Raw genomic sequence first — 27,775 nt, 5'->3', positions numbered from 1 at the left:
AAGATCAAGACGCAAAACTTCTCACAAATGTAGTGAAAATTTTAAGAAAACTTTATTTGAAAAACTGAATCTGAATACTTAATTTCTTAAACAGAAATACCACGAAGTAGAATTACCAATAACTTAGAAGTTTTTCACTAATTTTCTAGGAGCTTCCAACAGTGAGGATTTTCTTTCTAGCAAATATTTACATGACAGCCACAGATTAGAACAGATCCACAATTTTTCCTTCCCAGTTGTTTCTGATACAGTTATTTCCTTTAGCTACCTACAATTTCATTTCAATTAATTTTAACAACTTCAAAACTAACTGGTTTAACTATATTTCTGCTGAGTCTCCAGCCAGCGACTGATAGCCATTTTTAGTGTCCTGTTTGGTGTGAGCAGCAGAGAGTGGAGAGGAAGATTCGTCATGGGGCTAGATCGTCTTTTATTGCTGATCCAGTTTTCCATTGCTTCCTTTTCATAGGAATAACCATCTGCAAAGAAACCATCATCAAACACTTACTTTACGGGGGCCTGGGCCCTGTTACACTACAGATTTTGGCCAGTCATAAAGGGATGTAAGGGAATCGGTATTTCCAAAAGAGCAAAAACCCCAGAAACAGTGAGGTGACAAGCCAGGAAACCACTGGCACCTGGAACAACAGCCCTTACAGGGGGACCTTTAAAAAAAGTGCCTTCAAAGAAAGAAAATCAGATGATGCTCACCAAGTTGCTGCAAATGCAGTTGCTTAGCTCAGTTCATGATGCTCAGTTCTAAATTACTCACAGACACCATGCTCGACCTTGTCGAGCCTCACCAAGCATCTGCAAGTTATATTCTCCCCACCCCAATCCTTACAGAAATGTGTCACCATGGTTGTGTTTGTTTGTTAAGGACAATGGGAACGGAAACAAAGAGTACTGAACCATCACTACCTGAAACACAGCTGGTAATAACCAGCATGTCAGTTAAAAAAACAAAACAAAACAAAAAACCAGTTAAAAGTGTGCCTAAGGGGGGGAAAGTTCTCCCTGCCAGAGGGGAAAAAAAACCAACCCAAACAAAAACAGTCCCAAAACAAAGCTGTACTTTACCAACAAAAAAAAAAAAAACATAAATGGCATATTGGTGTTAAAGTTAGTGCATGCCTTAATCACAACTTAAGCAAACATTTCCATTTAGCTGGATCTAAAGTTCTTTTGAGCAACTTCTTAAAAAAGAATTTTCACTTCAGGTACCCTTCCTAGTTAAGAAAAAAAAAAAAAAAAACAAACCACACAACACAAAAACAACACAACCCCCCAAAAAAACCCAGCCCAAAAAACATAATGAAAGGTGACCATGAACATGAACAGCTCAGGCTAGTTTCATGTTTCTGTTCTGACTGCAAAGCACCAAAATACATGCCGCCCATGTTAAATGAGACTTTCTTTCCAAGTTTGCACACTCCACCGTGTGAAGTAACAGCTCGTCAACACCCAACGCTAACGCAAGGCCTGGCGCTGCTGCTGGCAGCGGGTGGCTGCCGAGCCCCGACTCGGGCACGCACGCAGCCCTCGACACCGGTCTAGTTCCAGGACTGCAGTCGGCACCGAACCAAGGTGTTCCCTAAAGAACAGCTGAGCCAGAGGCATAAACCACAGCCCCCACCTGCTATTCACGCCCTCACCCTGGAGCACCTCCATCCGAGGAAGCACAAACCCATGCCCTCCCCCCCTCCAACACATGGCTACACGCCGTTTCCTTTGCCTTTATCAACTGAGCCACTCAACATGGGGAAAAAAAAAAAAAATCCATCTCAGCTGGTCACCTGAGTAAAGGGAACAGGCAGTTCGGCATCCTGCCTTTGTGCTTTCCCTTAAATTCTACACCGCACCGAGGCATAAGAGTTTTACTCAACTTTTACTTCGCTTACTGAACTGAACAAACTACCCAGCTCACTTCAGTTACTTTCCAATTTCAGAAATACCTAATTGCTCCAGTTTGACTGCAAAACTGCCCACACCTTACAGTCAGCCATGCTCACCCTCTGCAGGAGCTGCAGTTCCACAGTGCCGGGCAGTGACGCAGCTAGCGAATACCGAAGTTTCCAAACACAAAACTATACTTTCCTCCCCCTGTCTTGCCACAAACCAGCCCTCCTCCTGCTGCAATCGCCAACATTTCCATTATTACTCATCAGCTCCTATAAAATAAACTGCTGTGTGAGGAACTCCCAGATACACCCACCCTGTGTTCTGAAAGGCAGAGGAATCCCATGTTTCAGGACACACGAACGCTGAATGGCACACAAGCAATATTTATTAGACAGTAAATTCTGTAACTGATCACATACACACTGTGAACATTTTATTTTAAAAGGTCAACAGTTTCTCCTAAAAATGCCAATTTGATTTTGTAATATACATGTGAATAAAGACTGGCAGTAATGTTCACCTTTTCAACACTATCCTGCTCTAAACCTATGTATCCTTATTTCAAAATTATATTAAAAAAGTGATAAGCAAGGCTGTCCTCCTACTGCTAGTGTTTAGAAGCTGTTAAGTGCAGTGCTTAACCACTCCAGCAGTTAGCAAATGTTTTTGTATTTTGAATGCTTTAATTCCTAAAAGTCTGGCCTGACACCTCAGAACTGTACAGAGCACAGAGATACACTGGGCTTTTGATGAGCATGTGCCCCACCCCCAGGATTAGAACTATAAAACACTAGTTCTTCATAAAATGTTTTAACCACCTAACATCTTCTGAGCCTTGCACATCTCAGTTCCAAGGTCCTGTTGAATTTAGATTAATCTTGTTCTATGCAACCTTTACATAAGTGCCACATACAAGGTGTGCCAGGAGCAGAAACGAACCTGGGGTTTGTTTTGTCCCTCCCCATGTCCACAATTTCATTTTGCACTTACTGAGACAACTCTGAAACTAGGACTGTAATTATATTTGAAAAAGAACATAAAGGAAGGAATATTAAAAAAAAAAATTGCATACAGCCTTATCAGCAGAGCTGACACTACGCAAATTGCTTGATACAGTATTTTGCTCCATACCAGAGATGTAATTTGGCAAATTAAATATTTACCACAGCTCTATTTTGTTGCAACAGCTATTTAGAACAGTTTATCTTTCTACAACTAAGAAGATATGCCCATTTTTGTGTGCCCACACCTGTCTTTACCCTTAAGTAATTCATTTTAGTCAACACCATTTAAAGACATACCTGCTGCAATGACAGGATCCTTCATAAGCTCCCTTGTTATAGGACACAAAAACTCATCAGGGACAGTAACACGGGTCATTTTCATCCTCAGTTCTTCGATCTTCTGGAGGATTTTACTGCGCAGGCCTAGAGACTCTGAAAAGTTATTCGTACGTAAGTGGACAACACAGACACGCAAGGCAAAGAGGTCAGGTCTTGCACTGACTAGCAGCTGTGTTACAGCAGACACAGCTCCATCTCGCCACCCTCACCTAACACAGAAGAGCTGCAGACACCCCTGGCTGCCACAACCAGCTCAACTGCAGCAGGTCACTCCTGCTGGCTAGCAGTAACTTTGTGGAGTAATGAAAACAAGTCAAGCAAGTGCTAGTGCACAACTGCTGCAAAGACACGGCTACCTGGCAGGACAGCGTTTCAGTTGATGCATCATAGAACTGCACATGCTGCTGCACATGCAAAGCTAACTGTAGGTAAAACTGGGACAGAGTGGAAGACAGCAGTGTTTCTCCCTTGAAACTGGACCATATAAATAACAGCATGAAGGTACAAGAGTGCACAAGTGCCATCACCTCCAAACAGAACACTACCTAACACCAAAGCACCTGAGCGAGGACTCACTACCCTCGGACCAGGTTCGCCCTGCAGTTTGGCACAGGGTCATATTCATGTCATCATTACGGACATAAGTTTATCACAGATCAGTAGGGAGGCATTTAGATGTTGCTTGATCTCCCAAAAAGTCTAATTCCAGTAAGGCTGAGCACACAACATAAGGACTCTGCCATTGGTGCAGCATTACACAAAACAAGATGAGAAGGACGGTATTTACTCCACTTTCAGCCCTCTGTGTAACAGCTTGGGGGTTTAGCACCATGCCCAGGCACCTGGCAGCCTGGATTCCAGTGTGCCTCGGGCTGTGCAGCATCCAGTCCACCTCTCACTTCCCAAGCGTACACATCAACCACTATTCTAGTAGAATATCACACCAAGGAAAATTCACTGACACTGTAGCAGGATCACAAGACTCCATTAAGAGGTTCTGGTCCCTGTTCCTGACTCTCTTTGCACTGCATAACTGCAGAAAAACCACACGAAGTGGAACCATTTGCTCAAGTATAAGCTTACCAGCATATGTTTAATCTTCTACCTTTGACACAATTAGACTTGCACAGAGGTTCTGACACTTTGCATCCAGGCCTTTTGGGTTCTTGTGACTCTGTTACTGGAGATCCAGAACCACGTTCCTACTTCTTGAATTCAGGCCACCATTAATACATGCATTCACCACCACCGTAAGTGGTAACACTGGTATTCCTCTCCTGAGAAAAAGTGCATCACACTTATCACAGAATCACAGAATGTCAGGGGTGGGAAGGGACCTCGAAAGATCACCTAGTCCAAACCCCTGCCAGAACAGGTCACACAGGAACACGTCCAGGCAGGTTTTGAATGTTTCCAGAGGAGGAGACTCTACAACCTCCCCAGGCAGCCTGTTCCAGTGCTCTGGCACCCTCACAGGGAAGTTTTCCCTTATAATGTAAGGCATGGTGAATCACAAGTGATTTAAATTCTGCTCCAAAATGTTGTGTTCAAGCTTATTCTCACACACAGAGTTTCTTGATAAAGACGTGAAACAGGAAAGAACGTCCTCATACAAAAGAAGACGACAAAAACCCCATGTCTTTGATAGCACATTGCTGATGAAGAGCAGACAAAGTCAGCCTGATTAGAGATCTCAAAATTCAGTTCATATGCATATTCATCCTTGGTTTATGTTCTAAGGACACCCTGCAGTAAGTGAGGAAAGGGCTGAACTGTTTTTAAGAGTATCTGTTCTCTTTACATACCTACCCCAGATCAGGATAGAGTCACATGAAAAGAAGCCTTCTCAATGTGCTGCAGAAGAAGGGGAAGTATTTGGAATGCCTCCAACTTCCTTTACCATTTCTGGTATTACAGTACAAAATTGGCACTAACCCCTGAACTGAAGGTTTGGTTTTCAGAAAATTAGACCTAGTCTCACCTCCTGCCGATCTTCTGCAAGCAAAACGAAGTCAAAATTCACCTTACATTAACAAATTCAGTTAGCCCGACAGGAAGAAGAGCATGCAGGCATGGAACAACGTACCGCACCTTCTATTCTGAATTGGGAGAGGAAGTGTATTCCTTTTATCCTGACTCAACCCCATCACAGAATTGCAATGAATGAGTCGTTGTGTCTGTAAGAATGAGAAATCCTGAACTCTGTTGGATGTACACAAGCTTTTCAGACAAAATGTACATAACTGTCACTTTACTTTTGCTCAACACCTTACAGAGTTCAATACGGTGTTATTTATGTTATATGACAATTAGGCTGGAAAGAGGCTAGTTCCATTTGCATGGTAATGAAGCTTTCTTTCAAAAAGCTGTCAAAACAATCAAAGCAGCTAATGAAATGTCATGTGAACCACTTGCTGATCACTTTCTCTTAGATCAAACGCCTTCAAAGGCATGAGAATATCCTTTTTATTAAATGCAAATCAGAGCTGAAGCAAAGACTAACAGGACTAATAAAAAATAACAGAAGAAAAAGCTCCCATCCTATCGATCATCAACCAAAAAAGTCTAAAAAAAACTCCCTTTGCAAAGACTGTAAAAAACCTCAAGAGTTCTTTGGCAAGACTTTATGGAACTCGTAAATGTTGCATTTTTCAAGCAAAGAAAACAGGTTACCAAGGAGAGAAAGGACGTGCTCATTCAAGTACCTGTACAGCGACAGACTCGTAAAATTTAGTTAAACTGGAATCTGACTAACGCTGAAAAGCTGCTAAGTTTTAGGCAGACAGTATTTTCCTATTTCGTAAATGTGTGAGCCATGGCACACAGACAGCAATTCCTCAAGTCAAACATATCAGGCTGTGATTTCTATTCTGTGTCAATTACAGCTGTAGACTGATACTTAGAAGCAGAATCAGAAGCATTTACTTTCAATAGTATATCTCATTGTTTTGTTTTAAAAACCTCTTTCATATAACCATTAAAGCGGAACTCATTGCTTCACATCGTATATCTGCTGGTTCATGTTTGTGGAGTAGCTTATGTTTAAGAAAGCAAGTGATTTCAGTTAGAGTTTTAAAAAAAATTTCTTACAGCTGCCTGATACCTGTGAAAATCTGACTCCTACAATCTTATGATGGGTGTTAAAGTACCTACCGAAGAAAAAGTAAAAGACCAAAGTCTTGAGAACAGAGACTACTGAGCAATGAGCATTTTACCTGATAATGGGAAAGAACATACTGAAGCTACTTCAGCTCATGTGTACAATCAATCCTTACGGCATCCTTCTAGAGCAAATTAAAGAGCCAGAACGCAACAGCGTCCCAGAATCAGCCAGTATTCTACGTGCGCTCTGTCTAAAGCCACATCCACCCTTTGCCTCTTACAGCCTGCCTCACCATGGGCTCAGATTTTATTTTGTTATTTGAGTTTGACAGCATCATTACAAACCTATCAGGCAACACACGCCGTTGTTGGGTTTCCCCCCATCGAGAATGCTACACTCAGCAGGTCGGTTCTCATCATGCAATCCCCATATAACTTTCTGGTCAGCATTATCTGATTAGCCTCAGCAGGTGATTGCTGCAACAGAGCTTTAGGCTACTCCAATGTTCAAGAACACGTGTGCAGAAACTGATTAAGCCGAGTGTCTTTCAGGGATGACAATTTCTGACAGATTCCCAGCATCTCTGCTGATTTCTAGAATTCAACAAAGCTAGTCGATACACAGAGTGCCATGATGTGATATAGACTGGTACCACATACACACATGAAACAAAAAAGGAAGGGAGCAGTCTTCCTACAATGAAGAATACTAACTTTCAAAAATAAACCTGCACTTTTTAAAAGCTTTCTTAACTCATTCAGCCTTTTGCTATACTTGATCTCACTTTGGCAAACACACCAGCACCTAAGTTACACCTAAATCTAGCCATCAAAGTGATCAGAGAACTTATATCCAGAAAGTTCCAGTGCAGTTCACTATCCTTAAATTTCTTATTTCAGAACTACCACTGTGGAATCACTATTAATACGGCACTTCCTTGTGATTCTTCTAAAATGTAATCACAGTTTTGCAATAAAGTGACAAGATAATGTATTAACTAGGACACCTGACGAATTATAAAGTGTCTGAGCCAGGCAAGCTTTGTATGATCCTTACTAAAGGTCACCATCAAATGCTTCATCTCCAAAGTAAAAACTAAAACACACCCTCTGTTTTTCTATTACGGTAACAGCATACTGAAGAATTTCCCTGCTTAATTCAAGGTAGTTGACCATATAGTATTATAAACATGTCACTTTTGCAGACTGATAGGGAAAACTAGAGAGTACCCTATTTACCAAAGTCAGAATCATTAGGTCTACATAAAAGCTGAAATTCCTTTTCCACAGCTTAATGATACAAGATCTAAAAAGGAAAATAGAAACAAAAGCAGGTAAGACCACTTAACACAGCATGGTTGGTGGAAGCAACACACACACATACACCAAAAAAAAAAAAAAAAAAAAAGATTCTGAATGCATTTCAGCGAAACACACCCCCCCCCCCCCCCACGTAACTCCTAACTCGCTTTCATCCCAGCATATCACACGTACTCTAAAAGATTAAAAGCTATTTGGATTTCTGTACTCTTACCAATTTTTAATTCATTAGTCAGACTTTCTTTAGTAAGATTCAGTAGCTCCTTTCCATCAATGTTATTTGTTTTGAAAAGCCCAACGAAGTCTGTTAAGTCTTGTGCACAAAGCCAGGCTGAAACATCATCCTCTGACCAGTCCTCAACAGCCACCTTAGATTCATTTTCTACAATATTCCCTTTGGAAAGGAAAGATAAAAGACAGATTTAAAAAACCCACAAACAACACTCTCACTCCCTCCCCGCCTCCCCCCGAAAAACAAAACAAAACAAAACTCTCCAGTTCTAAGAACAAAGCCAGCAGTGAAAGCTGTTTGTCAAGTGTTCTCAGTACTACACATTCCCCAACATCTGATAAAAGAAATGCTTATTAGACATTACTTCAGTGGGGGGCAATAAGTTGGGTTTGTCCTTTACCTAAAATTTTTCAAAGTTTAGAGGAATTTAATCTCTCAGATGCCTACACTTCTGTCAAATCTGAACTAAAAGAAAAGCATCAGCAGACACTAAACCCAAGTCTCACACCTCCTTAGAAAAGCAGACCAAAGTCCAGACTTACTCTTGTGCTTTGAACAAAGATCTACGTACGTTTGTTCCACACATTTTAGGTGCTGCGATATTTTGTAAGATTAATTACCCTGGTTTTTTAACCTATAACAACCGGTAAGCTGCATTTCTTGCTGGCAATTATGCTTAAAATTAGCCTATTTTCTGTTTAACTCTTCACCAATGATACTTATCCAAAATGTTTTTCAGCATTCTGGGAATAATATTCATCTCTTAAATGCTGTCCAGAGAGTAAGAAACAGCAAATATCAGAAAAGAAGATATAGCAGATTAATAAAATTAAAATACTCCTACTATAGCTTTTCTTTAAAAAAACAAAGATAACACCTCTGTAGGACATTAATAAGATCAGTTCAGAGAAAAGATAAATAACGTGCACATAATCCTTAGGTTACAAACTAACTGCATGTAAGAAAAAGTGGGGTTTTGCACATCTTCTGAAGGTGTTCAACAGTGTTGTGCTTTAAATTTAGAGAACAGGTTACAAATACTGCACACACTAACCTGCACAGGGTTGCTTACAGTCAAACTGCCATATGTTCACAGTTTTATCCATTGAACCTGTGGCAAGTAAGGGACTACATGGTGCAAAAGCACAAGTTGTAACATACCTACAAATACAGATAAATGTGTGACAATTCACAAGAAAATTATTTCATTTCTTTTATTTATTAACAATAAAACAGGATAATCATACTGAATTCTCACCTGGTATGCTGAGACAAAGTATGAAGGGTATTGCCAGTACTCTGTAAAAGAAGATTTGTGATTTTAAATCCTAAAGAATAAGAAGAATGTTCATTCGTTTGTATACCTTCTTTCAAAACACGGAATAATATCGCTTCTTGGAAGACGACAGAAGTTACCTTCAGAGAAGTTACACAACCTTGCCAAAGCCGATCAGCAGCAGTCAGAAATGCAACTTGAATTTCCACTTGAAGCCCTCTGTTCAATTCACTGGAACACTGCTATCCTTCAACAACCAGCCAGCACGGACCTTTCAGCAGACCAGGGCCAGAAACACCAGCCACATTAATTACATCCATATTGGCTGGTTGCTCATGGGCATAAAAACATTTCTTCTGCCCATCTCGGATTAGACATGACCAGCAGTGAAGAGGTAACTGAAATTCAAATGGAATCCGTGCTACAGCCCTTCAATGGGGGCGGTAATTAACCCCACTTGTGGTTCTCCTAGGTGGCCACTAGATGCCAAAAAACAAATTCCTGAATTTCCGCATAGTTTTAACTTACGATTTGAAACATTTCCTTCTTACGACAGATACTATTGCTTTGACAGGTACAGACAGATTAGAAAGATGAAGAGCAAAGTCTTCTGAATCCCTAATTGATCGGTCAGCACTCCAGTTTTGAGCTGTCCATGATGAGGAAAGTTCCCTGTTTTAGGCTGAAATCTCTCTCCTTCCCATGAAGGTTTATTGTCCCTACTTCTCCTCAACAGCTATAAAAGTTACTGTCCCATTTGGTAAAAACCTAAGGCCACAAAAGGTGTCAAATAGTATTGAGAAATACTTACGCTGTAGTTTTCTGCTTCTTCCAGTTTCCTGGGGTTCCAAAAATCTAGGGAAGTTCTTATGTACCTGTCTAAGCTTCAAACTACTAAAATTATTGGGCCAAAAATTGGAAAGGTATCAAAACTTCAACCCTAATTGAAAAATTGTATTGGTACAATAGTATGTGTGGAGCAAGCTGGAGCAGCTTAAAATTCGTTCATCCTTCATTTTCAGAAAAATTATTATTATTTTTAATACTATAAAGTACTAAAGGTAAATACCACTTACGATGAACCACGAAGGATGTAAGAACAGTACTACAGAAAATCCCTAAACATATGTTTTAAAGAAAAGACATTGTATTTAACAAAAAATCTCTGGAATTCTTTATTATGCTTCTATTTTTTGCTCACTTTATATATAATTAACTAAAGAATTTCTATGATCACCATTCCCGATTTTATGTCAAAAGCTACAGTCTTTCTTGCTTTGGAAGCTAAGATAAATTTAGGATAACAAAGAATCCTTCTACTTCAATATGAAGGTAACATGTAAGTATGGAATTCATTGAATAATATGCTACTGTAGAGAAATAAAGTAACAAACCCATCAAAAAAATGTAAATAAAAAGTGTGAAAGTGTGATCAGTTCTCGAGACACATTTTTCCTCAAACTCCTCCCCACCCTCCCCAAATGCACAGTAAATATTTTAGGTTTATATAGGTTCTATTCTTTAGTATTTCTTTACGTTGATAAGACACTGCACAGAAGCAGTTGCTGATATTTAAAGACCACAATCCAATGAATAATGTTGCACTACACTATACTTACAGTTTCATATATGATGACACACTTGTCCACAGACCTTTTAAAAAAACACATCCCATTAAAATGATGCAGAAAGGAAAAAGGAAACAATCTTTAATTAAGGAGGAAGAAAAAACCCTTTTCCAAAAACAAAATAAGAGCCATCAGATTTCTTAACACCACTTCCTGAAAAGCTTAGGTATCTAATCCCCTCCACCCATGTCCACCATAAAACACCACCACTGATCAGCTGTTCCTCCAGGATGTAAAGAACAGTAGTTCAATACGTAAACCCTGCACTTCCATGAGAATTTCTGATGTAGAACATTTGCACAGTGCCCACACAAACTGGGCCCCTACTCCCACTGCTCCCCACTGTCTGCACCCTATCTACTTTATGTCTTTGCAAGCAGTACCTGTAAAGCAGATCCACAGAATCTGTCTATTCACAATCTATTCTAAGCACTTCTATTTATTTTTGAAACTTCTTCATCTGCAAAGCAAGCTAGAGGAAGAAGTGCAATGCAACGCATAAAATACAGTGGTGCAATGCAACCAATACATAAAATATTTAATGAAATACAAATTGCACAGCTATTTACCATGACAGCAGTGTTTCCTGAAAGACTTATGGGATAGACATTTCACTTCTGACAATTTAAGCAAAAACAATAATCCGTACATCTAATGGAAAATAACCCTAGATCACAAACATTCGTAACCATCTTCAAACACTGAAAAAGACTCCCTTAAAAAGAATACAAAGCAAAATGTCAAAGCAAGTTATTGTCTCTGGGGGTTTGTATAGCTTTAAATTTATTTGCTGGCTCCTGTAGTCTTTTTTCTTTGCAAGACATCAGTTTTCCTGTTTCAGTTTAGAAAGTCTTTGTAAAAAAGACAATTAGAGTTGAACCATTTTATTTGCTATTTCAAGTTGTCACTTAGACAAGCGATTAAGCACTGTTTTAGAAGTGATCAAGCACTTTTCATGAAAAGTGCAGAATAAAAGCATACAGTCATTAATATTCATAAAAACATAAATGATTACATCTACCTTATTCATAATCTCCTCTTTCAACAGCTTGATCCCTAAGGAAAGTCAATGGTAACCAGCTGCCAGTTTATCTTTGTGTTGCTGATCACCAACAACCATTTGAGCCTGACGGTCCCATCATTTTTCCACACAACTTACCGTCCACGTTTCTGATCTGCATCTCCCCAATTTGGCTATAAGACTACACTGGGAGACCATGTCAAAAGCCTCGCTGAAGTTGGGGTGTAACATGCACGCTGCTCTCCCCGTGTTCACACAGCCAGCCTCCTCACCACAGAAGGCAGGCACTGCCCTCGTTCAATTCCTGCTGCCTTCTCCAAACACACTGTGCTTGGAAATGGCTTCCAAGCCCACTGGAAGGATTTGCTCCACACCCTTCCCAGAGACTGGAGTTAGGCTGACTGGCCTGTAGCTCCCCAGATCCTCTACCTTGCCCTTCTTGGGGTTAAGTGGGACTTCTGCATCTTTCCAGTCATCAGGAATCTTCCCATCACCTCCACCTTCCTGGGCCCTTCAAACATAATAGAGTGACTTTGCAATGGCACTGGCAACTCCCTTAACACCCTCCAACAAAGACTAATAATAATACTAGTCTCTAACTGATGGTCCATGATTAATTTGGGTCTTAACCATTATTCTGTAGGGCTGACATCAAACACACAGGTCTACAGTTATCTCAATCATGCACTTTTTAGGAAAAAAGTGCTTATGTTGCCATAGTCTGGGTGTGGATCAGTGAAAAAAATTTTAATTTAAACCAAATCTATCAAAGACAAAAAATCTCAAGATAGTTAACTTCCTAAAAAGTTCTTGAAAGTGCATGAGTGAGAAAGAAATCCTAAATGGTGTCCCAAAGAGACAGTAAGACTGCAATGTAGAATTGTGTTTCTAATTGATGCTAGAGGATCCCCACGGAAGACCACATAAATGCCCCCCAAAAGGAAATCATGAATCTCATTACAGTACTCAAGAGAAGAGAGCTCACAACATCCTAGATTTCAAACTCCATCACCCACAAGACACAGACCAATCTGAAAGACACTTCAATAGTTCTGGAGGTCACAGAACTAGTCCTTAATTACTGGAAATGTATTTTGAAATCTCCAATTCTTTTGAACTTTCTGTGTTACTGAAGTGTGAACCTGGACAGCCATCTGCATGACATTTAAACAAGATACTGCTTACCCTGAAACTAACATCTGCCCATCATAAGAGAATGCACAAGCCAGAACTGGGGCAGAATGTCCATTCAATGTGCATTTATATTTTAATTCAACACCTAAAAATACAAAAAGAAAATTATTACCTATGGACATATTTGACAAGGTATAAGACAAGTTGCTTTTGTAAGCGTAAAGGTGCACCAAAGATCTGACTCTAACATACTGTCTACAAAAAAAGGACATAAAAGATCACAAAGACAATTTAAACATCTCTGACTTTCTCACTTTGTAATCTTAGCACGTCTAACAGCGTTTCAGATAATTAAATGTGTATCTGTACACAAAATATTCATCCTTACAGAATTCTACATAAGAGAGATTACAAAAAAATACCCACTGAACATGTCTTTGGCCATCTGCCTAGTCTCTACATAGCAGTTACATATCTACATTGCTTTTTTAGCAGGAGCCAACATGGTTTTAATGTCTCTGGCTCTTGCTCAAGGGCCAAGATGTACTGAAAGATGAAAGGAAACCTCCCTCTGGCCTGGCAGAGTAAGAGGTTTCAACCTATCAACCTGCTCAAAGGCCACAGTAGAAATGTTGCTAGTTATCAAAAGACAGAAATACTAATTAAAACCAAATGTTTATCATAACATTAAGCTTGAGGGAATTGGGGGAAATTTTTTTTTCAAATCTTTATTTTTACAATTATCAATAAATAGATTGCTAAATAAAATCTACAGGGCACAACCTCACGAAGTGCTGCATGCTTTAGCTGCTCTCCTGCTAAACAATTAAAAGGAAAATTTCAATTTGTGGTTAGTTTGGCTGTGAATCCATGACAGCAGTATAAATTTGATCTTAGATGTAAACTGTCACTAAAGACTTAAGACATTGGAGTATGAAAAAACCATCACAATACACACCTAAAAAATCTGCACACAAAATAAGCCAGAGTTTGATTTGATTATCTTGACCACAAGAAGCCAACTGGAAGTATCTGAATCCATGTTCACCATCTGACAAAATTCAAATATATTAATGGAAATCAGAAGCACTGAAAATCAGTATATCAGTATATACAGCATATCAGTAAACTACATCAGTATTCTTACATTGGAATTTGGTACATTTCCTTTATCTCAGTACTACTTCTAAAAAGTGTACATAATAACAACTGCAGAAGTTCTAAAACCATTTAGACGGAAGAAATAGGTATCACCGTTATACTGTTTTCTGTACAAGCAGATAAAGACCAAAACTGGGTTCATATTCTAAGTTTCCTTGATGGTAAATACTTGATTCCTCTATCTAGCGAGTGCAACGATATTAGTCTTTCAACCTAAGTTATGTGCTTATACCCATTTCCTCTACAGTAGTTCTCAAACTTAACCACATATGCATGTACAAAATTTGAGAGTATCTGACACAGTATGTTCATAATTTCAAATGTTCAACTTTTCATTTTTATAAACTAAGTGATATTTCATGACTGCAGACCAGCCAACCACTTGAGACATACTGCATTAAAGATGAAATTCAACAGTAATAGTTTTACAGCTCTCCCCTCTCTGTTCAGTAGCTATCAACATTTCTGAGTTACCACGTTCCATTTCAAATGTGTTGTTTCAGTCCATTATAATTTTTTTTTTAAATTATTCTTAAGTCCTGTGCCAAACTAGTTCTGCTGTTCTACTGCACTGAGCTGCCATACCTGCTTGACACAAGTCACCATAACAATCCTTCAATGCCATTACCTCTGCCAGTACCAAGTCAGAATTCCTACAAGAATCACCAGGATTAAGGCTGGAAACCAGAAAATTGTAACAGACATTTAAGGGCTCATCTTTCCAGCTCTGTAGTTACCAGAAATGTCAAAATGTTTACTGTCAAGTGCCTTATAAAAGTAACCCCAAAGATTTTTTCTCCATTTTTCCACCACATACAGTGGATTTTAATTTCATACGGTCATCACAATAAAATCCTCGTATACACAGACCTGTTTGTTCACAGGAACAATCAGATCTGCTATGATTGTGGCAGATCTTAGGACTTACCTCAAATCTATTAAACATTAAAGCATCAAAGTGCATCATTTTTGCTAGGATTTTACAGTGTAAGATTTGGGTCTGAGATCAGTAGCACACATTAGCTATCATGTTGTAAAGACACATGTTTCTTGGTAACTAACAGCATGATGCACAGACCGTGACACCTTCTTACAAGTCACCAACTTGCAAACTTGTTAATGGGCTGTTACAGCATTGTACACGCAGAGCTTGTTGGGATAACCTGGAGGAGGACTACACAGTCTTCCACTGAGGTTCACGAGAAAATTTTAGCAAGATCTGTCCATTTTTTACCAGTACCACTAGGTCATTTCACTGAAGTCTGCTTATTCAGGAGGAGGGCAGTACTGAAACTTTGCAGCAGATGGGGAAGCCCGCACAGCAGTACAACTGCTCTAGATCCAACGAGTGTCTACGCCACCGTGGCTGAATCCACTTGAAGTGTAGGAGAATCATCTGTTACAAATAGTCTGAAGCACTGAGAACCAATGAGAAACTCCGGTTCTGACTTGCTCTGAATTAAGCAGGTAAAGAGAGTCTCAATCTAAAACTGTCTTGTACTAGATAAGCACTACTTGTATGGATTTTGTGATGTGTTAAATCTGCCAGCAATCCCAGAAGTTTCAATCCTTGATGATTAAAAAGAAACACACAAAAAGGAAAAATGTTGACTTTCAATAGCACATGGCTTAAATAAAATTAAGAACGATCATAAATCAGCTAAAAAACTCCACAGTGTAGGAAATGCTTGCATTCTTGCCTATTTCTCTCTGTCTTGGCAGAAGGCCAAAGGGCTGGTAACATACTTTTTTAAACCAAGAAAATAATCTCCACAGGAAATGGAGCAGCAGCAATCACACTGATCTGTTTCAGCTTCAACGTGTTCCTTTGCCCTCAGATGCAGCTCAGTTCACGTGGAGTTTTTTGGGTAGTATTTTCACCAAGAAAGATCTAGAGGTGCTATTTAAAGATTAATCCCCTTTCTATTGCGACAGATTAATTCAATGCTGTCCCTACACCTTTCAGTGGACGCACATTTGACTGATTTGGTACTTTCAGTCACTAACTCTGTACTTCAGTACATGCCCACATCCTACTTCCTCAGCTTTCTCCTGCTTCTGTCCTGCTTTTTTTCGCCGGCTTTCTTCCTGCTCTGTGCCACCTTCTTAGACAAGGTGGTACACAGAGAGCAGTACTTAGTGCTGTGTTTAGCACTGAAAGATGCCAGTGGCTGCTCAGTTACAATTTTTGGTACCTTTGAAAGAGCAACTCACGTGTACTCTGAAAACAGAAGCCTACGTCTCTTTACGGAGACCACTTTGTCTCTGTAGTAGATCTGAAAAGCCCAAATGTATACCTACAAGTTTGTTAAGACAAGTTACAGCATTACTTCCTACATCTGACAATGAGGCTTCTGTCCAATTTCCCAACCTCCATCAAAAGCAGATGACTACATTATTTTCTCTTTATTACACACTTTTACCTGACAAAAATTTATATAAATTAACCTTTCAGCTTTTCAACCTCTTGCAAATATTTCAGAATTTACATTATTTGGTTGTTCAGCTATGACACTTCCCTGTACTGCAATTAATTTCTACCAAGATATTTGAAATAGAAGTTCTTGTTTGTATAAATGTTGCTTCCCACTATATAAGCTATGTAAGTTTAGACAAGCAACTCTTCAGTATTCCCACACAACTATACAAAAAGTCTGTGTTGTGACATAGTTGTACTGGTTTTAACGGGGACAGTAGCTCCCCTGGTGCTGTATTTTGGATTTGATACCAAAGTGGCGTTGATCCCCCAGGGATGGGTTAGCTTCTGCTGAGCAGCGCTTGCACAGTGCCAGGGGCTGTTCTGCTCCCCACACCCCCACCAGGAGCAGGCTGGGGGGCACCGAAAGTGGGGACAGCTGACCCTGACCGACCCAAGGATATTCCACGCCATACGGCATCGTGCTCAGCACTAACAGCTGCTCAAAAGGAGGAGGAAGGGGCGGTCGTTCAGACTTAGGGCATTTGCCTTTCCAGGCCACCGTTACGCGCGATGGAGCCCTGCTTTCCTGGAAATGGTCGAACACCTGCCTGCTGACGGGAAGCAGGGAATGAATTCTTCCTCCTTTTGCCTTGCTTGCACACGCAGCTCGTGCTTTCTCTGTTCAACTGCCTTTGTCTCAACCCACGAGTCTGCCTTCGATTCTCTCCCCGTCCCACTGGGGGGGAGTGAGCGAGCGGCTGCATGGGGCTAAGCTGCCCACCCGCGTCAAACCACAACAATAATTTTAAAAGCCTGTACACACAAACACAAAGCTTCCCCTGAGACAGCTGGAAGTTTAAACATGCAATTTTCAGTATACATGTTTTTGCATATAGAGAAATCTAGGTTCTAATTATTTTAGTTCCACAGAAAGTCTTACAAATGTGAAACGAATGAAAACTGAACATAATAAGCAAATCAGCCCAGAGAAAGGCCTAGGCTATGTATGCCTTATGTTTTTGATCTCTATAACCAAACATACAAGAATATCAGATTTCATTCTCAAAAGAAAAAACTAAGTTCTTACCCATTACAACTGTGAAGAAGCGCATAACGACAAAATTGAAATGCAACGTACAGCGAGAGGTCAGCTAAAACAGCTGTACCACAGTACCACATCTTAGTGGGACACATGAGATTCTGGGCTCACTGCTCCCCCAGATTCCTCCAACTGAGAAAGTCAGGTTCACGAAAACAGTCTACCTATTCATATCCCACAGCTCAAGCATTCAGCTTATCAGGTTTACACTTCCGCACTGCTTCAGTCCAGTCCTGCTCCTTGGGGAACCAAAGTATGAAAGAGTAAAGTGGGAAAGGTAATCAGGTACTGCAGCTCCTAACACCCTTCTCGGCCCCAGGGATAGGCTTCACTTACAGGCACTGCCCAAACATTTTCCAAAACTCTGACATGATAACTGGCTGCTGAAAGCTATCATAAGCATGCTAATCACCTTGCTGCTGACCTAGTACGCTCCTTGTCATTAACCTGACCACAATGTTTACTCAAGAACATTCAGAATATTTTAACAAATCAGCTCTTCCCCATGTCATTTATATCTTTAGCATCGATGACAAAAAGAATACGAAAACAAGAGCTAGAAAGAAAAAAAGTAACCCCTTTTTTTTCATATTCCTCCCCTGACAAGTCAATAACTAACCAGAAACTGACTGTGAAGAAATATCACAGCAGGTAACGCCAAGGTCATGTGCTTTTTCATTATACAGGCATCTCATTTTATCATCCCAAATGGTTAAATCACCGCACGATGATCCAGTGACAAAGAAATTTCCATTAGGAGAAAATGCACAGGCCACCAAAGAACCATCTTCAACATTCCCAGATCTGAAAAGCAAGAGTACACAGGATGTGAATTTAGAATAAGTAATGCTCTGAAGAAGTGACCTCTAAAATGCAATCTGATACAATAAGCCAAACTGTTCTAAGTTTTGCACTTTGGAGCTCGTTAACAGAAGGGAGAAAAACTCACACCAGGTGTGGAAAGAGATGCAAAATAAGCACAGCTGCAGGAACCAGGACCTGCTTGTGGACTGCAGGAGGAAAAAAAATGAGATGGCACCCCAAGGCAATAATTTTGACTGAGTGATAAAATAATTTTCAAATTAAAGACGATTTGTACGGACTTACCATTTGAAATGCACTGTTAAAATTATACGGCAGGATAAGTGTTAAAAGTCAAAGATAAATACACAACACAATAATATCACACATTTACACGTATACAAATGGGGGGGGGGGAAGACAGACAGACTCCAACAATTTCTCTCTTCTGTTTTTAAGGACAAAACAGTGCACCTACTAACCCACAAGATAAGATGTAGCTGTGCAGAATACTTTGTGATTTATAATATAGGTTAATTTTGGACTACTCGTACATAAAAGACAGCAATGTAAAAAAATTGGTTTCTATATTTTAACTAAGTTGGCCAAAGCACTTTGTAAAACTGATCATAAAAGAAAAGTCCTGGCAGACATGGAAGTGTGGTCAATCCTTGGGAAGGAAGCGGGGTCAATCTAACAGCCTTTAGGTTATCTGACAGTAACCTACAGTCAATTGAAGGTGTTTCACTCCTTTTAATGGACACTGCCCCGGCACGCAGAGTTTAATCTTTAAGTGTGGGAAAAAAATCAGAGCCATAAGCAACAGCCATACAGCAAGAAATGTCAGTCTTATTTAGTCTGTCATTGTACTGTGTAGAACAGCTGCTCATTCTCTTTTGCTGATAGATATTTTATTTACTGCCAGAGGTGTCAAACTTGATGCCACAGAAGACAAGTCAATAAACTTTCCTGAGAGCCTCTCTAATCAGACCCAGGACCTTCAAAAAAGCATTAACTCCCTTAATTCTATCATTAAGAATACTATCAAATACACTACACTGCTTCCTAGTTTTATATGTACAATTCTTTTTCCTTAGTGTAGCTTTTGACATTTTCCTTTCATAAAAAGAGCTGCAGATTCTGCTCTGAAAACGTAACAGTAAAATAAATAGCACTGTACGTGTTCAGAGTATGCATTTAAGACTTTCAGGCCAGGTATCAGTATCATAACTACTGAACAGGAAACAGAGAACACTTTAAGAAACATACATATTAACTTGCTGTCATGTTGTTCACATCCATCATAGAGCTGATTTAAATAGCCATCTGACTTCTCAATTTGAACAGTCAGTTACAACAGCTGAGGTGAGGAGGAGTAACCGGGTACCTTTGTTGTAATTGCCCTCCATACACTGAGTCAGGCGACACAGTAGTGCGGTAAAAGGTGTTCTCTTTTTTAGCACCCACACAATCAACTGTTGCAGAAGAAACAGAGGACCACAGACTGACATTAGATGGTTAACTAAAATCCTCTGACATAAAACTTTTAAGTACCTTGATAATTCTTAAGTAATATTGATCTCAGCTTTAGGAAAACAGGACAGGTGCACTTTTCTATCTGCAATTACAAATGACAATAATAAAAATTCATCAGCTGAAAATACATACACACACACACATCCCAAAATACATACAATTAAAGTTAAGCCAACTACTGCTGACACATTAACACTTTGAAAGGAACTTTTAAAAGCGAAGTGAAGGGGACAGTATTGGAATGTTCAAGTTCTTTCTTGTTTGTTTACAGTGGAAACACCAAAGTAGAGTAATTTCTGCTTAAAACAACAATATAGTTTCTACATAGTCATTATATATCCACCATTCAACTAGGAGGAAATTAAGGATGTAGGTCTAAAATACGCATCACTGCATATATTAATAGCATATACTTGTAAGAAATTACTTTTTAGTGTTTCTGGGTTTTACCCTATCAGTAATAAGTATTCTGAACAAAAACCAAAACCAAACCAAACCAAACCACTCTTCACTAGTAATAGCTCAAAATAGATAAAACACTTAAGACTTCAGAATACTAATGACTGAAATCCCTATTTTTCTTAAAGATAAAACTAAGAAATTATATGTAATCAATACCTCTCTATTCTCTGCAAACAAAACAACCATTTCAGTGTTTCTGTATGCATTACAAACAACAAGGTGGCAAAAGTCTATTAGAATTCTATCAGTTTATGGACAGGTTTCCAGATTTACATGATTTCAGATAACTATAACCAATCATTTTGAAAAGCGTTACCATTACCGTCTAAATCACTGCTGTGGGAGGCAAGGGCCACAAAAGCAGTAACATGTCTGCCAGGGGATTACCAAAATCAAGCCAAGTTTGGCTTTCAGAAACGGCCGCTCCCTCATCCCAAGTGAAACATCTCATCAATTCTCTCCAGTTCTTAACTTCTCCCCTAACTTTAGAGAGACGTTGTGTAATTGCTGCTCTAAAACCGAAATAATGTCTTGCCTAAGTTCAGAGTATGACTGGCCTGAAGACTTTACTGACATACAGAGCTGCAGAGGAGGACTTGGAAGATCACCCTGAGGTTCATGCCTTTAACAGTGCAACATCACTAAAAATGCTCACTTGCTTTGTTTCAAATATTTATTGGAAACCCACGTGAACCACTGACCATCACACTTAGCACACTCAGCTCTGATACTCTTGTCTGCCACTGTTATGTCTTAAGCTGTATGGTTTCAGGATACATCAGTAGTTTCCAAACTCCATGATTGCTGGATTACTATCCATCTTCTAAGACCTTCCTGGACTCCAAATAGCCTTCTAATTAAATACTTAATTAAAACCCACTACGTATAATGCAATACAAGGCACACAGCATGGTCAGCCTGCACTAACTGTGTATTACATATCAGTTTGCTGATCCACTGTTTAGAATCCAGATGCACGCGGTATGCAATACATCCCGTTTTCATGTCAAACCAAGGAAAACACTTCTATGAACTTAAACAAAATCAGGATTCAGATGAAAGATAACTTAGCGACACTTAAAGCCTCTGGCTTTTGCACTGTTTAACTTTAAAAAAAAAAAAAAAAAAAAAGACTCAGCACTTCTCCCTCTCCTATTGATAATCTTTTGGTCTTCCAAATCCTATTCCTGTTTCTTCACGATACCAACCAGTGGTGTAAGCCTGCAAGTCTTGTACACAGCACAGCGTACTACTTAAATTATACTCTTATCATTGCAAACGAGGCTGTCAAAAAGTATCTGGCACTCACCTGTACAGTTTCAAAGACTGCATGTTCCAAAGAACTACACTCCCATCCGCTGCCCCCGACACCAGATACGTGGACTCAGGAGAAAAGCGGCAGACTCTCACAGGACTGCCGCTGGGCTGCTCTAGCGCCGCCAGCATCCGACCATCGCGAGTGTCCCAGACCACGGTAGTGCCGTCTGTCGAACATGAAGCCAAAGCGTGTCCCGACGGAGAGAAGCAGCAGCAGTGGACAGCATATGTATGACCTTTTAAAGGCGAGTAGGGGAGCTCGGCAAAGTTCTTTAAAGAATAAACGCGAACCGTTTTATCCAAGGAACAAGTAGCCAAGCATGACGATGAGAAGGCACAGTAGTTGACATCATCGCTATGGTCTGCTAAAGTGTGAATTAACGTCGCCATTTTATCTACTTTCAATAAAAAAATCTGAAAGAAAGTTTGACAGTTAAGACTTATCTCTCCTATTTTGTAAATGAAACATACCACCTTAACAAGACGTTCTCCGGGAAAAAAGTAGTAAATTCATTTGTAGAGGCAGATTTTTAATCTGAGCATTGTTTATCTATTACTTAAATCAGAGATCAACCACAGCAATGAGATGAGGGGTTTATGACTTGGTTGGAATTAACTTATCTAAACATTTAATGTCAACTTGCAATTTTGCAGTACCACATGCAAGATCGCAGAGCAGATACTTGGTCTTAAAGCAGTGGCAAAACGAGCTATTTTAGTTACCTAATTTATGCTACGAAGTTCCTGTTCACATTTGTTATTATTTGCATCTACACTAGACAGAACGGAGTAAATGGGCACTGATGAAGACAGTCAAAGCATTAAGTAGGGTTGCACCACAAATGCGGAATCATAGAACGGTTTGAGTTCAAGGGACTTTCAGAGATCATCTAGTTCCAACCCTCCTGCCATGGGGAGGTTATTCTGTTCCTTCTTAACTCCCCACCCCTTCTCTTTTTTCTCGGTGGTAACAAGGAAAAGAGGAAATAAGCAGTACTCATTTTTATGCACAGCGAGAAGCAAGGATCCAGAGGGAGACAGAGAGGAGCAGGAGAGGGACACATACAGAGATGGGAATCTAAACTACTGAGCAGGGGGCAGGCGGGAACAGAGCTGATCAGAGTACTGCAGAAGACTTACAAAGACTAAAAACATTATGACAGAAAACATGAACTGACAGCTGGATAAAATTTCAGGTGGGTGTAAGCACAGTGCCTTCTTTGTACTGCCAAGAAGCTCTGTCATTTGTATGCACTACAGCGCATAGAGGGTGCAACCAGGATGAGACCCCACTGTTTTTAATGTAACACAGAGAAAAGAAGTCTTGTACCAACAAACTTACAAAGTTACCTAAAAAGAAGCAAGTAGAGACAAAAAAATAGAATAACTGAGCACAGAATCAAGGGTTGCCTGTTCAAAATGTTTTAAAGTAAAATATAAACATTAGGAGAGTCCTACAGAAGCAAAGACACTGTTCACTCTTTATTCGCCTTGATCCATTATTGTAAGACAGGTCCTCAACTATCCTTCACTCTAACAGAAAACAATTAGTACAGTATAGACCCAAAAGCAATGCTTCAGCTATACCAAGAGTATTCAAAAAATCATCTTACACTTTTATACAGACACTTTCAGCAACTATAACCACATGTACTCAGCAATCTTTCTCTTCCCACTTACAACTCCAAAAAAGTACGTTTGTGTGTCATCACTGACCCCAAAAAAAATTAATCAGGAAGCAGTATCAAAAAGATTCCTGGAAATTATTCTAATCTGAAGCTTGTTGAAATATGTTTATACCTTGCAGTTTTGCAGATTCAACAGCTGATATGCTCCTTTCAAAAATTCTGCTACCTTTCAGTTAGGCAGCAGCATTAGTGTTACGGTTGGACTCAATAACCTTAAAGGCCTTTTCCAACCTGAACAAGCCTGTGATTCTATGACAGCAAAAACATCACGGTAACGCCAACACATCAGGGTAGTACCAGCAACAGGCCTGTGTTGCCAGTCAAGAGATTTGGCCCAAATAACATGTAAATCAAACATCCCATACCAAGTGACACATTTAAGTCCAAGTCAAAATGTGAATACTATGAGGGGGATCAGAATCTGAACCTCTCCAGAAATTGCATCTGCTGCTACATAAAACAACACAAGAAAATATGAACTCCATACACATTATCCCAGTACTTAAGTCTGCAGGGACCAATTTAGATCTCAGCATCTAACAAGTGATTAACACGGCTGATGACTGGGAAAGCCCCTAAAAAAAAAAAAAAAAGGTGCATTCCAACCAGTTCCTCCCCATGCTGATCACAGGCAAGCTTTGTGAGAATAAGGAAGCACAGAGCCAAAAGGAAGTGCCTAAAACTCTTGAATGTTGTTTATGCTCAACAGAAGCAGCAATGCTATCTATATTCAGTTAACTTAAAACAGCAGATGTGCTTCATTCTGAACAATAATTTCAGAGTTAAGAGGTAATATATATATATGCAGATAAAGGTATATGTAGGGGCAAACAACTGTTCACTTCAGGCAGCATACGGCACACCACTTTAGTTAAAGATCAGACCTTTGAATACTCTAGCTTCAGGATTCTCCCAGTTTTACTACTATGCTCTTTAAAACCATTAAACAGATTACATAATATCAACATCTCTTTATCTGTAGAGGGAAAATCAACATACTTCCTCCAACTGTGAGAAACTGGAGAGTCAGACAAAGCTCCACATCTGTAAAGATGAGGCTGAAGAAGGCAACTTCACCTCGTTATCTGAGATCTTTAGGAGCTCACCGCAGAACAGCACATCTAGGAACCAGACGGTTTGGGTATCGGTAGTTTAGACTCGCTGAGGGCGCAACGAGACTCCGGCACCAGTCACCAAAGAGACGTTCAGCACCAGCACTACCTTCTCGAGCAACCACCATTCTCTCCTGACCCATAAGCCACCGGCAGCTGCTCACACAAAAGACTGCAGCAATTCTAGGCACCCCCGAGACCCCCTTTCCCGTCGCCGCCGCCTGCAGCCCGTCACCATCTAACGCCGCCGCACCGGAGGCGCGGCCAGGGAAACGCCTCGGGAGGACGGCCGCGACCTCACCCCGAACTCAAGGCGGGTTCCAGGGAATCGCCCGGGAAGGGCCCTGCTGCAGCTGCCCGCGGCGGCCCGCAAGGCCTCCGCAGCCCTGCCGCAACGGCAGCGACAGGTCACGCCCGCCCGCCCGGCGCGGAGAGGCGGCCTTAGGGAGGGAGGCCTCAGGGAGAGGGGCCGACCGGACTTAGGGAGGGAGGCCGCAGCGACGGAGCCCGGCCGGCCGCCTCCCGTAGCATGAGCACGCCCGGGGCGGCCCGCCGCCCGCCCTCCGTAACCCCCCGGCGGGAGGACCCCGCCCGCCGCAGACCCTCTGCCAGCCGTCCCGCCCCGGAGCCCTCCCGCTGCGCAGGTCAGCATCGCTACGCACGCGCAAAGCGGCTTCCCCGGGCCTGGGCTGCAGGACGACGGGAAGGCCGGAAGGGGGGGCGGTGTCACCGCGGTGACCGACTCGCTACTTCCCGCCTCCGTCGTTCCCCTCACTGGAGCTGCGTCGGCCTGGGTGGTGCTTTCGTCCGGCCGCGCCCACGACTCCCGTCCAAGCCCTTTCCACCGCTCAGATCCGCCGGATGCCCGCGGTGGTTTTCGCTGCTGGGGTGCGCTGTGTGGCGGTGTGACCTCCGCGGGCGGGCGCTGGAAGGGGGCCGGTACCGGCGGCGAGAGCCGCAGGCCCAGAGGGGGGAAAGGGGCCGCTGGGGCCGGCGCAGGCCGCCGCGGGGCGGATGGGCTCCGCGACGTGCCGAACCTCCCGTCGCTGCGGGGCCACATGCTTCAGCGCCAGGTGGGTACGTCACCCAGGGCTGCAGGACTGCGCCCACGGCCGGAGGAACCAGCGGGCATGGCGACATGGGTGCCTGTCTCTGCGCCGCCCGGCTGCCACCAGGAGGCGCGTGGGCCCCTGCTCCAGAGCAGAAGGGCAGGGCTTGCCCCCAGCTGCGGCCCAGCCGGCGAACCAGGGGCGAGAGCGCAAGAGAATGTGTGACAAAAAACAAAGGCATAGTCTTGGAGTCACTCTGTGCTCAGGAAACATTCCCTTTTATGTAAAAGGTCTCACCGTCCCTGTCTGAACCTGCATGATCCTGCATGCTGTTTTATACTACGCTACTTGATTGCACTCCGTTTGATTCACTGGCTGATGACGGCCCTAGGTGAGGGCTAGCCTCCAGTCTATTTCGTGTGTGCTGCACGGATGTAGCAATGCGTGAGATTGTATGTTACTAAATAAAACACCTCGTGGCCTGAAAAGAACTTTGCCTCAATTGTCAGAGATGTCCTTACTGAGGAGGAGAGCAGACAGTCGATTGTGAATACCACACACTCAAATTGTGTGCACTGTGAATACCACACCCATACATTTAAAGGCTGTTCCATAGTATTTTCGTAGAAATAATTCAGGTTGGAAAAGACCTTTGAGATCATCAGCTCCGACCTCTTGGCAGATGGGAAACTTGAAATTACTTGCTAAATAAGACGCTGATGAATCAGTAACATGCCCAGAAATTTAGCTACTATCAGTTCTAGTAATGATGGTTAGTTTGGACAGTACAAGCAATAGAAATTGATGGAATAGAAGATAACATTCATTTTTCTGAATGTACATACTAGCTATAAAATTTCTGGTTAAATTTGAAGTTCTAAGCTCAAGGTAGTTCAAAACCAGTTACATAATCAAATAGCGAAATTGTGGTGTTCCTGGTTTTGGTCTCTAGCCCTCAGTTTGCAGGCACGTTTGGGTAAATCTAAGACATCTAGGAATGATACAAGTTCAATAAACAAAGTCTCCAAGGCCCCCATTCAGCATATTATATATGTTCGTCAGACATCTGTGCCCATTCACACTTAACAGAGCACCTCCACCCTTCCAATTGTCATTAGGAAACTACAGAAATCATATAAAAAGATTAAAGACAAAGCTTTTAGACCTCTTTTTAAAGATACATATTTTGACCAAGACAACTACAACTCCTGGTTTTCAGCTGCTTTTATATCATCTGATTTTTTTCAAAGAGATGCCAAGAGACTAGAGAGAACTCACACTCACAACCAGAACACTCTTCCTTGAGCACCATTAACAGTCCTTTAAAATACAAGTTTGAAAGCTTGTCAATAAATTCTCTAAACTAAGACCAGCATACTTGATTTAAAAAGGAAGAGAGCACATGGGAAAACTTTTCCTCCAAGAAAACAGACAGACAGGAGAGAAAGTTAGCAAAGAAGAAAGGTTAAGCACATTTTTCTAGCAGTTAAACCCCTGCTCTTTTCTACAGAAAAATATAATGGCATGTGTATGATTCAAGCTTGCCATTCAAACATAATAATTCCTGTAAATTTAGTTTTACTGAAATAGTAATCAAGACACTGGCTGCTAGTGAGCAAAGCAATACATTGGTACTGTCAAGCCAAGAGAGGTGATGCTTGTCTCGCTGTCATAGCTGTACCAGCCATTACTGCCTTAACGTTCCCAGCTGTTCAGCTGAATTAGGATACAAGCTGAAGAATGCAAATATGTACGCACTGTAGCTAGTAACATTCTGACTTTTCAGAAAACTAATACTAGATCTAGCATGGCAGACAAAGCATTAACCAGTACAGAATCTGAGAAAAAGCCAATTGTTTTGAATCAAAGGAACAGTTTTCCCAATAATCCAAGCAAACTTCTAAGGCCTACCATCCGATATTCAAAACACTGATTAACCTTCACTTCTCTGCAACATCCCCCTCTGGTCTGCCCTCGTGAGACCCCACCCGTAGTGCTGCGTCCAGCTCTGGGGCCCCCAGCACAGGACAGACATGGATCTGCTCGAGTGGGTCCAGAGGAGGGAAGAAATTCTTCACCGTGAGGGTGGTGAGACACTGGCACAGGTTGCGCAGAGAGGCTGTGGCTGCCCCCTCCCTGGCAGTGCTCAAGGCCAAGCTGGATGGGGCTGGGA

At 41.3% G+C, this 27,775-nt stretch overlaps 1 protein-coding gene across 3 annotated transcripts; it reads right to left on the bottom strand.

The window, feature by feature from the left end:
• Positions 1 to 28: 28 nt before the first annotated feature.
• Positions 29 to 24,681, bottom strand: WDSUB1 (WD repeat, sterile alpha motif and U-box domain containing 1). 3 transcript variants are annotated; one of them, XM_009959473.2, is made up of 11 exons: positions 24,441 to 24,681; positions 21,746 to 22,167; positions 18,257 to 18,441; positions 13,917 to 14,009; positions 13,010 to 13,103; positions 10,795 to 10,828; positions 9,158 to 9,198; positions 8,954 to 9,060; positions 7,882 to 8,061; positions 3,204 to 3,338; positions 29 to 479 (listed from the first exon to the last, which is right to left on the bottom strand). In XM_009959473.2, the coding sequence occupies exons 2-11, from the start codon at positions 22,141 to 22,143 to the stop codon at positions 316 to 318; spliced, it is 1,431 nt and encodes a 476-aa protein (XP_009957775.1). In that variant the 5' UTR covers positions 22,144 to 22,167; positions 24,441 to 24,681; the 3' UTR covers positions 29 to 315. The 3 variants fall into 3 exon arrangements, with proteins under 3 accessions (XP_009957775.1, XP_086322322.1, XP_086322323.1); XM_086466196.1 differs by lacking the exons at positions 8,954 to 9,060; positions 24,441 to 24,681 and having other exon boundaries at positions 9,158 to 9,227; positions 21,746 to 22,925; XM_086466197.1 differs by lacking the exons at positions 8,954 to 9,060; positions 10,795 to 10,828; positions 24,441 to 24,681 and having other exon boundaries at positions 21,746 to 22,925.
• Positions 24,682 to 27,775: the final 3,094 nt, after the last annotated feature.

This window comes from Leptosomus discolor, chromosome 5, assembly GCF_034619465.1.
Source record: "Leptosomus discolor isolate bLepDis1 chromosome 5, bLepDis1.hap2, whole genome shotgun sequence".
Classification (NCBI taxonomy): Eukaryota; Metazoa; Chordata; class Aves; order Leptosomiformes; family Leptosomidae; genus Leptosomus; species Leptosomus discolor.
This window is presented reverse-complemented; position numbering and strand designations above follow the sequence as displayed.